General features: G+C 42.2%; 2 protein-coding genes across 2 annotated transcripts; one reads left to right on the plus strand and one right to left on the minus strand.

The window, feature by feature from the left end:
* Positions 1 to 5,786: 5,786 nt before the first annotated feature.
* LOC114116977 (diphthamide biosynthesis protein 3-like) lies at positions 5,787 to 6,099 on the minus strand. Its single transcript, XM_042256809.2, has 2 exons — positions 5,918 to 6,099; positions 5,787 to 5,846 (listed from the first exon to the last, which is right to left on the minus strand). The coding sequence occupies exons 1-2, from the start codon at positions 6,047 to 6,049 to the stop codon at positions 5,787 to 5,789; spliced, it is 192 nt and encodes a 63-aa protein (XP_042112743.2). The 5' UTR covers positions 6,050 to 6,099.
* A 3,879-nt stretch (positions 6,100 to 9,978) lies between these two features.
* Positions 9,979 to 10,459, plus strand: LOC114116976 (small ribosomal subunit protein uS8-like). Its single transcript, XM_042255784.2, has one exon. The coding sequence runs from the start codon at positions 10,010 to 10,012 to the stop codon at positions 10,400 to 10,402; it is 393 nt and encodes a 130-aa protein (XP_042111718.1). The 5' UTR covers positions 9,979 to 10,009; the 3' UTR covers positions 10,403 to 10,459.
* The last annotated feature ends 705 nt before the right edge of the window (positions 10,460 to 11,164 follow it).

An 11,164-nucleotide genomic window follows, 5' to 3' on the forward strand; every position in this document is an offset into this window, starting at 1 on the left:
GTTCAAGGGACTTCCTTGTGGATCAGTGATTAAGAATTCGTGCTTCCAGTGCAGAGGGCACAGATTCGATCCCTGGTCAGGGAACTAAGATTCTGCACGATGTGTGGTGCAGCCAAAAAATAGAAAAAGACAGTGAGTCCAAGTCTGAATCTGAGTTCAAGTCCCAATCTGAGTTTTGGCTGAGTTCAAGTCCCATATGAACTGGGTGGTTTCAAGCCTATACCTAAATCTTGCTGATGGATAGGATGTGGGGCAGAGAGAAGAAAAAAGAGTTGTTGACTGACTGCTAGTTTTCTTTTCTTCTTTTTTTGTAGAAAGTGAAAGTTGCTCAGTAGGGTCCCACTCTTTGCAACCCCAAGGACTATACAGTCCACGGAATTCTCCAGGCAAGAATACTGGAGTGGGTAACCTTTCTCTCGTCCAGAGGATATTCCCAGCCCAGGGATTGAACCCAGGTCTCCCACATTGCAGGCAGATTCTTTAACAGCTGAGCCAGAAGGAAGCCCAAGAATACTGGAGTGGGTAGCCTTTCCCTTCTCCAGCAGATCTTCCCAACCCAGGAATTGAGCTGGGGTCTCCTGCATTGCAGGTGGATTCTTTAACAACTGAGCCATCATTATCAGCTCAATAGAGTTCTATATAAAGCACCTTTTTAATGTTTGGAGTCCACTCTACTAATACTTCTAAAATATCTGTGTACAAATTAATCACTGGGAATTTGTTAAAATGCAAATTCTGACTCAGTAAATTCTGGGATGGATTCTGAGAATCTGAGGATTCCATGCTATTGATTGGTAGACTGCAAGACCATGTCTTAGAGTTAAGTTCTTTTAACTTGATGATTTAAACTTTATTGGGTGGGGAGGCTCTTGCCCAGGCAAATACTGGAGAAGGGAGATGGGCAATAGAAAACAGGACGGTCTCATCTCTTCCTCAAAGCCATTCTAGTTACATGATTCACCTTAATTTTCCTTTCCTAACTTTACACAAAACCCTCCATGCTTCCATACATAAATGTTTCTGCAAACCAAATCAGAAAAAAAATACGAATTTAAAGATGAAAGTAATCTTAACTGGCAAATGCACCAATACTGTCTCCAGAAACCCTATCTACGGGTTTCAGTGTCTGCTTGAAACCTCCAAGAATGGGGAATTCACTATCTCAGACATTAGATCACTGGCTTTTCACCCACTCCTTGATAAAATCTGCCAATCAAATATATTCATCTCCCAAAATAATAATAGCAGTAATGTTTAGTGAATTGTACTAACGATATCAACTACTGTGAAAAGAGAAAGTGGGGTCACTAGACTGCTTTGATAGAGTAAAGGTTTTATAGAAGAAGTAGGATTTGTGTACACAAAAAGAAGATAGTAACTAGATAAGTTTGTAGGTACTAAGAGATTAGGAAAGCAGCAAAGAGTAAAGGTATAAGAGAAAAGCAGAAAATGTTTGAGAAACTGATTAGACATTCTTAATAAAGTGCTACAGTACAGTCGGGGATAGAACCACCAAGATTAGAGACAAATTTTAAATGCTAGGTTAAGTTAGGACCTTCGGCTATAATTAGTGGAAACCCACTGAAGCTTGGGGATAGGATAATAACATGAGAAATATCTTAATAGTCTATAACAACAACCAAAAAAAACCTATCAAGGCTGATAGGGATAGAATAGGATAGTTACACAGGTGGTTGTAGAAGTCCCAGTAGAAGATTATAGATAGAGAGGGAAACCTAGGAAAATCTGGGAGACCACTGTAAGTTAATGATCGCTCAAGAAAGCTATGGGAATTCTGTGGAATGAAGCAGGCTTACTTAACTATAAAGCACAAGATATACCTCAGGTCATTAAGTGAAAGAAAAATATTACCACCCTTCTGCTGATTTGAATAGGTGCGTGACAGTCCTAGTTTGACCCTGTAGGGTCAGACACTCTCCTGTCAGATACAAAAGCAGGAGCTAGTGATGTAAGCCTGCTGCTGCTGCTGCTGCTAAGTCGCTTCAGTGTCCGACTCTGTGCGACCCCATAGACGGCAGCCCACCAGGCTCCCCCGTCCCTGGGATTCTCCAGGCAAGAACACTGGAGTGGGTTGCCATTTCCGTCTCCAATGCATGAAAGTGAAAAGTGAAAGTGAAGTCACTCAGTGGTATCCGACTCCCCATGGACTGTAGCCTACCAGGCTCCCAGGCTCCCCCGTCCCTGGGATTCTCCAGGCAAGAACACTGGAGTGGGGTGCCATTTTCTTCTCCAATGCATGAAGGTGAAAAGAGAAAGTGAAGTCGTTCAGTAGTGTCTGACTCTTAGCTACCCCATGGACTGTAGCCTACCAGGCTCCTCCGTCCATGGGATTTTCCAGGCAAGAGTACTGGAGTGGGATGCCACTGCCTGACATCTACTCAAAGAATGAGGAAGAAGGTGTATTTTCCCCTTCCTCACTTTCCTTTGATTATAAAAATGTAGCCCACTTAATCCAGAGGGCAGAGCCCCCTCACCTGCCTGCTTACACCTCTCCCAAGTGTCCTATATTAATAAATCTACCTCTTGCCTATCACTTAGCCTCTCACTGAATTTCTTCTGTGCTGAGGCACAAAGAACCTGAGCCTCAGTAAGCCCAGACATCAGGTGAGTGATTCTAATTAGAAGACTGTGGGTTCAAGTCCCAATCTGAGATGGATGGTTTCAGTTCCATTCATTCACTTCCAGTTCAGTTCAGTCGCTCAGTCGTGTCCGACTCTTTGCAACCCCATGAATTGCAGTACGTCAGGCCTCCCTGTCCATCCCCAACTCCCGGAGTTCACCCAAACTCACGTCCATTGAGTTGGTGATGCCATCCAGCCATCTCATCCTCTGTTGTCCCCTTCTCCTCCTGCCCCTAATCCCTTCCAGCATCAGAGTCTTTTCCAATGAGTCAACTCTACAAAGATACAGATAGATCAGAAGAGATGATTCAAAATTACCCTGGTATGTAGGAAGGGCTATGTTTTAGACAGTAAAGAATCTAGCTAAAATTTGGAAGAGCAAGAAGCTGGAAGAAAAGAAACTCATTATTAGGATGCTGACATCATCAATAATCAAGGTATAAGGATTAACGTGGTAAAAGGAATGTTTATAACAGAATTTCTAGGATAAACTGACAGGAATTGATCAGATATAACTGAAAAAGCGAGAGAGGACCTGTTTAATAGTGATGATAGTGCTAAGGAGCATGGCTCTGTTTTTAAAAATGTGAGGTAGTTTTTTTTTTTTTATTTTGGCTGGGCTGGGACGTCGTTGTGGCATGAACTTCTCTAATTATGGCAGGCAGGCTTAGTTGCTCTGCAGCATGTGGGATCTTAGTTCCTCAACCAAAGATTGAACCCTGCATTGGAAGGCAGATTCTTAACTGTTGGAGCACTAGGGAAGTCCTGTCAGGGTGATTCTTGACTCAGTCGCTTATTAATTATATGAACTTGCAGAAGTTATCCAATATCACTAACCCTCAGTTTCTATATTTGATAAACCATCATAAGACTGTTTGGGGTATAAAGTAATTCAATAAAAGTTTAACACACTGTCTGGCACATAGTAAATAATAAATGTCAGCTTTTTTTTAAATATAGCTATGGGTGACAAAATTATTACACCTAAGGAACTGTGACAATAATGATATTAACAGAAATAGGGAAGACCAGAGGGAGTCAGCTAGAGGAAGATGAGTTTGATGTAATGACAAATCTGATGGAGAGGAATGCAAGAGAGAAAATATGGAGTGATCAACTGAGGACGTTTATCTGGGGTTCAGAAGAGATGCTAGGTCTAGGGAGAAACATGTAGAAATTATTTGCATAAAAGTGATCTGTAAGTCTACAAAATATTTACGAAGGGGCAATATTTACCATTCATTTAGTACACAGAAGTGAATAATGACCAATGTTTATTGAAAGCTTGCCAAGTACAAAGTGCTTTACTTACAGTAATTTTTAAAATCTGAACAACCCCTTAATAATATACATACTACTATTATCCTCAATCTATTTTTTTTTAATCTCCGTTTTTTGTTTTTTTTTTTTAAATTAAAGAATCCTGGGACTTCCCTGGTGGTTCAGTGGTTAAGAACCCTCTTTGCAATTCAGGAGATGCGGGTTTGATCCCTGGTAGGGGAAATAAGATCCCACATGCCTCAGAGCAACTAAGCCTGCATTTTGCAAATACTGAGCCCCCGTACTTCAGAGCCCTCATAGCACAACTAGAAAGTCTGTGCACTGAAAAAAAAAAAAATCCCTCGTACTGCAAGTAAGACCCAATGCAGCCAAATAAATAAGTATTAAAAAAGAAAAAAAGAATCCTAATGACTTGAGGTAGATGATGCTTTTGTCAGATAATGAAGCAATTAGGTGAAAGCAGAGACAGTACATTGCTGACTAAGGTCTGTCTAGTCAAGGCTATGGTTTTTCCAGTAGTCATGTATGGATGTGAGAGTTGGACTGTGAAGAAGGCTGAGCGGCGAAGAATTGATGCTTTTGAACCGTGGTGTTGGAGAAGACTCTTGAGAGTCCCTTGGACTGCAAGGAGATCCAACCAGTCCATTCTGAAGGAGATCAACCCTGGGATTTCTTTGGAAGGAATGATGCTCAAGCTGAAACTCCAGTACTTTGGCCACCTCATGCGAAGAGTTGACTCATTGGAAAAGACTCTGATGCTGGGAGGGATTGGGGGCAGGAAGAGAAGGGGACAACCAAGGATGAGATGGCTGGATGGCATCATGGACTTGATGGACGTGAGTCTGGATGAACTCCAGGAGATGGTGATGGACAGGGAGGCCTGGCGTGCTGCGATTCATGGGGTTGCAAAGAGTCGGACACGACTGAGCGACTGAACTGAACTGAATATATAAATAACAAAACTGAAGGAAAGAAAGCACTGATTTGAAATTTTCTTCTATGTTCAGATGGAAAATTAAGAAAACTTCCAATTCAAAGTTCTAGGCACAACATTCAGGTATGTCACATGGTGGACTTGCTTCTTCAACTGGAGATGAATTCAGCAGCCAGTTCTAAGAATCCACACTTTAACAAACAGTAAGCTACAAAATGATTGTTGGGAATTTCCTGATGGTTCAGTGATTATGTCAGGGGAAGCACACTGACTGAAACTGCTCGCCCTGGCCAGGCACCATAGTAACCATTTATGTGAGTTATTTTACGACAGGAGGTCCTGGTAAGGAACATGGAACTAACAAGTCATCACCAACCGCAAGAGTTCAGGAAAGGTCAAAAGGAGACACCACGTGTCCAACCACCTCCGAGAATCCTTCTTGCTGGCATCCATCTTGGCTGAGCAAAGCATGCACCACCAGGGGAAGGACTCTGAGTCAGAATGATTGGTGAAAGACAACCTGAAAACTAACCCCATTAACACAAAACCCGAGACTATGAACCACAAGGCAGAGCAGTTCTCCCAGGTTCCTTTACCTTCCTGCTCTCCGCCAGATGCCCCTTCCCAATAAAGTCTCTTGCTTTGTCAGCACCTGTGTCTCCTCAGACAATTCATTTCTGAGTGTTAGACAAAAGACTCCCTTTCAGGCCCTGGAAGGGGTACCGCTTCCTGCAACAGTTAGGACTCTGTGCTTCCACTGCAGTGGGCATGGGTTTGATCCCTGCTTGGGGAACTAAGATCCTGAAAGCCACATGGTGCAGCAAATTAAAAAAAAAAAATTATCCCCATGAAGAAGATAGTGATTGAATTTGATTTTTGCAGCGTGGCTCCATCCCCAAAGTTCAGGCTTTGGAGTCCTAAAGTCTTCTTTAGCATTTAACTAGTTCATTATTGATGGAAGAGGCTGGGACTATCTCTCTACAAGTAAACTGACCTTTGTCATAAATCACTTTTATAATGAGAGAGAAGCTAGATCATGTTGCCATGTCTCCCCATTCACCAAATCTTCCTGGGTGATGCAGAATTTATTCCCACGTGGGCAGGGGTAGAAGTACACCTCTGAGTTGTTTACATGTTGGAAGTCCTTGATCTCCACCTCATCATGAAACACTGCCATCATCACTGGGGCCATAGAGGTCTGCCACTTCTGTCGTCCTACCCAGGCCAAGGCCAGTCCCCATGTCCCCAACCAGGCAGGCCTATTTGTATTCTTCAGGTGAGGAAACTGAGGTCCATGGGGCTTGGGTAACTTGCTCAAGTTTAGATAGCTAAAAGAGGTAGAACCAGAATTTAAACTAATTCATGCAGTGTCGGAGCCTGGGCCGTAAACCACATATGTGCTGCTTCACTCTGCAAAAAGTTATATTCCTGGTCTCACTTCCATGGAGGGAATCACTGTGGGGTGCAGAGAAATCATTATTCTAAACCAATACTCTTAAAACTGTGGAAAGAATAGAATTGACTTAGGTCATGATTGACTTGTTATTAATGATTTAAGGAATCAGAACAACTAATGCATCATGCCTGTGTATGAAAAACAGAAAGACATCTGGGAATGCAGGGCAAAAAGAGAACATTCATAACAATATGTGGAAATGGGCCCCCAGGGCATCTTCACTGTCTGTAAGCAAGAATGAAATATGAACCCTCCCACCTTTGACTCCAGAGTCAAACTACAAATCAAACAGCAGGATCATTTGGTGAGGGTAACTGCCTGTTGCACAAAAACTATACACAGATCATCTGTCTGGCTCTAGCTACAGAGTGTGGAAGGGAAAACTACCTCCTCAGTCTTCTGAGTGATACCCTGATCACTGAGGGAGGGAGAGGGAGGGTTTTTCGGGACACCTGCATGATTTGCTGGTTGGGGAAGGAATCACTCCTCACATAGTCTGGTCCAGCAACCATATAAAAAGGGCACTATTCTAATTCCTATTTTACAGGTGGGGAAACAGAGACACAGGAATGTTAAATAACTTACCCAAGAATGCAAAACTAGTAAGTAGTAGAGCTGGGCTGTGAATCCATCTTACTCTTACTCCAGAACTCACATGCTTAACTACCATGCTATACCACATAGAATATGATGTCTTCAGAAATCACAGACTTCTCTGGACCAGTGAGACCTTAAGGTCCACAACCCAACCCAAATTACACCAGTCATCTTTGTTCTATTCAACTATATTGCCTGCTTTTGACATCCCTGAATTTTCTGCTCTTGCCTCTGAACAATAACACTAATATCACTGATCTTGTCTCCATAAACTCCTCAATACCATTTATTTTTACATTCTCTTACCACTCTCCTCTTGTCTCCACTTTGTTTCTTTCTTTTTCTCTTGTCTTCAAGTTTTAAACTTGGTATAATAAAGGTAATAGGTATATTAAAGCCTTTCGCAAAAAAAAGGACTTTGCCTATAATAGTCCATCCACTTGCCTTAACCCTGATAGTCTTTCAGGATAAAACTCTCTGGGGAAAGGATTATGTTCCTTCCAGTCCATCGACCAGAATTAGTCAAATGACCCTGCCTAACTCTAAAAGAACCCCATGAACAGTATGGAAAAGCAAAAAGATAGGACACTAAAGGTTGAACTCCCCAGGTTGGTGGGTGCCCAATATGCTACTGGAGATTAGGGAAGAAATAACTCCAGAAAGAATGAAGAGACAGAGCCAAAGCAAAAACAACACCCAGTTGTGGATGGGACTGGTGATAGAAGCAAGGTCCAATGCTGTAAAGAGCAATATTGCATAGGAACCTGGAAGGTTAGGTCCATGAATCAAGGCAAATTGGAAATGGTCAAATAGGAGATGACAAGAGTGAACGTTAACATTTTAGGAATCAGTGAACTAAAATGGACTGGAATGGGTGAATTTAACTCAGATGACCATTATATCTACTACTGTGGGTAAGAATTCCTAAGAAGAAATGGAGTAGCCATCATAACAAAAGAGTCCAGAATACAGTACTTGGATGAAATCTCAAAAATGACAGAATGATCTCTGTTCATTTCCAAGGCAAACCATTCAATATCATGGTAATCCAAGTCTATGCCCCAACCAGCAACACTGAAGAAGCTGAAGCTGAACGGTCCTATGAAGACCTACAAGACCTTCTAGAACTAACATAAAAAAAAAGATGTCCTTTTCATTATAGGGGACTGGAATGCAAAAGTAGGAAGTCAAGAAATGCCTGGAGTAACAGGCAAATTTAGCCTTGGACTACAGAATGCAGCAGGGCAAAGGCTAATAGAGTTTTGCCAAGAGAAGGCACTGGTCAGAGCAAACATCCTCTTCCAACAACATAAGACAAGACTCTACACATGGACATCACCAGATGGTCAATACCAAAATCAGATTAGTTATATTCTTTGCAGCCAAAGATGGAGAAGCTCCATACAGTCAGCAAGAACAAGATGGGGAGCTGCCTGTGGCTCAAATCATGAACTCTTTATTGCCAAATTCAGACTTAAATTGAAGAAAGTAGGAAAACCACTAGACCATCAAGTATGACCTAAATCAAATCCCTTACGATTATACAGTGGAAGTGAGAAATAGATTTAAGGGACTAAATCTGATAGACACAGTGCCTGATGAACTATGGATGGAGGTTTATGACATTGTACAGGAGACAGGGACAAGACCATCCCCAAGAAAAAGAAATGCAAAAAAGCAAAATGGTTTTCTGAGGGGGCCTTACAAATAGCTGTGAAAAAAAGAGAAGTGAAAAGCAAAGGAGAAAAGGAAACATACCTAGTTGAGTGCAGAGTTCCAAAGAATAGCAAGGAGAGATAAGAAAACCTTCCTCAGTGATTAGTGCAAGGAAATAGAGGAAAACAATAGAATGGGAAAGATTAGAGATCTCTTCAAGAAAATTAGAGATACCAAGGGAACATTTCATGCAAAGACGGGCACACTAAAGGACAGAAATGGTGCGGACCTAACAGAAGCAGAAGAGATTAAGAAGGGGTGGCAAGAATACACAGAAGAACTATTCAAAAAAACATCTTCATGATCCAGATAATCACGATGGTGTGATCACTCACCTAGAGCCAGACATCCTGGAATGTGAAGTCAAGTGGGCCTTAGGAAGCATCACTATGAACAAAGATAGTGGAGGTGATGGAATTCCAGTTGAGCTATTTCAAATCCTAAAAGATGATACTGTGAAAGTGCTTCACTCAACACGCCAGTGAATTTGGAAAGTGCAGCAGTGGCCACAGGACTGGAAAAGGGCAGTTTTCATTCCAATCTCAAAGAAAGGCAATGCCAAAGAATGCTCAAACTATCGCACAATTGCACTCATCTCACATGCTAGCAGAGTAATGCTCTAAATTCTCTAAGCCAGGCTTCAACAATACGTGAACTGTGAATTCTAGATGTTCAAGCTGGTTTTAGAAAAGACAGAGGAACCAGAGATCAAATTGCTAACATCCACTGGATCATCAATAAAGCAAGAGAGTTCCAGAAAAACATCTATTTCTGCTTTATTGACTTTGCCAAAGCCTTTGACTTTGTGGATCACCACAAACAGTGGAAAATTCTGAAAGAGATGGGAATACCAGATCACCTGATCTGCCTCTTGAGAAATCTGCATACAGGTCAGGAAGCAACAGTTAGAACTGGACATGGAACAACAGACTGGTTCCAAATCGGGAAAGGAGTACATCAAGGCTGTATATTGTCACCCTGCTTATTTAACTTCTATGCAGAGTACATCATTAGAAACGCTGGGCTGGATGAAGCACAAGCTGGAATCAAGATTGCCAGGAGAAATATCAATAACCTCAGATACGTAGATGACACCTCCCTTATGGCAGAAAGGGAAGAACTAAAGAGCCTCTTGATGAAAGTGAAAGAGGAGAGTTAAAAGTCAGCTTAAATCTCAATATTCAGAAAACTAAGATCATGGCATCTGGTTCTATCACTTCATGGCAAATAGATGGGGAAACAGTGGAGACAGTGGCAGACTTTATTTTTTTTTTTTTTGGCTCCAAAATCACTGCAGATGGTGACTGCAGCCGTGAAATTAAAAGACGCTTACTCCTTGGAAGAAAAGTTATGCTCTTTCCGCCATCTTTCCGTGCCGCCATAATGGTGCACATGAATGTTCTGGCTGATGCTCTCAAGAGTATCAACAATGCCGAGAAGAGAGGCAAACGCCAGGTCCTTATTAGGCCATGCTCCAAAGTCATCGTCAGGTTTCTAACAGTGATGATGAAGCATGGTTACATTGGCGAATTTGAAATCATTGATGATCACAGGGCTGGGAAAATTGTTGTGAACCTCACAGGCAGGCTAAATAAGTGTGGAGTGATCAGCCCCAGATTTGATGTACAACTCAAAGATCTAGAAAAATGGCAGAATAACCTGCTCCCATCCCGTCAGTTTGGTTTCATTGTACTGACAACCTCAGCTGGCATCATGGACCATGAAGAAGCAAGACGAAAACATACAGGAGGGAAAATCCTTGGATTCTTTTTCTAGGGATGTAATACATACAAATAAAATGCCTCAGAGGAAAAAAAAAAAAAAAAAAGAAAAGTTATGACCAACCTAGCTGAGAGAGTGAAAACACTCAAGTCGTGTCCGGCTCTTGGTTACCCCTTGGACTGTAGCCCATGAGGCTCTCCTCTGTCCATTGGATTCTCCAGGCAAGAATAGTGGAGTGGGTTGCCTTTCCCTTCTCCAGACCAACCTAGACAGTATATTAAAAAACAGAGACATTACTTTGCCAACAAAGGTCTGTCTAGTCAAGGCTATGGTTTTCCAGTAGTCATGTATGGATGTGAGAGTTGGACTATAAAGAAAGCTGAGCACTGAACAATTGATGCTTTTGAACTGTGGTGTTGAAGAAGACTCTTGAGAATCCCTTGGACTCCAAGGACATCCAACCAATCCATCCTAAAGGACATCAGTCCTGAATATTCATTGGAAGGACTGAAGTTGAAGCTGAAACTCCAATACTTTGGCCACCTGATGTGAAGAACTGACTCATTTGAAAAGACCCTGATGCTGGGAAAGACTGAAGCAGGAGAAGGGGAAGGCAGAGGATGAGATGGCTGGATGGCATCACTGACTCAATGGACATGAGTTTGAGTAAACCCTGGGAGTTGGTGATGGACAGGGAGCCCTGGCATGCTGTAGTCCATGGGGTCACAGAGTCGGACAGGACTGAGAGACTGAACTGAACTGAACTCTGAGGGACACAGGAAAAGGAGGATCACAGGGCATTCTATGAGCTGGAAA

Source organism: Ovis aries, chromosome 11 (genome assembly GCF_016772045.2).
Source record: "Ovis aries strain OAR_USU_Benz2616 breed Rambouillet chromosome 11, ARS-UI_Ramb_v3.0, whole genome shotgun sequence".
In the NCBI taxonomy this organism is placed as follows: Eukaryota; Metazoa; Chordata; class Mammalia; order Artiodactyla; family Bovidae; genus Ovis; species Ovis aries.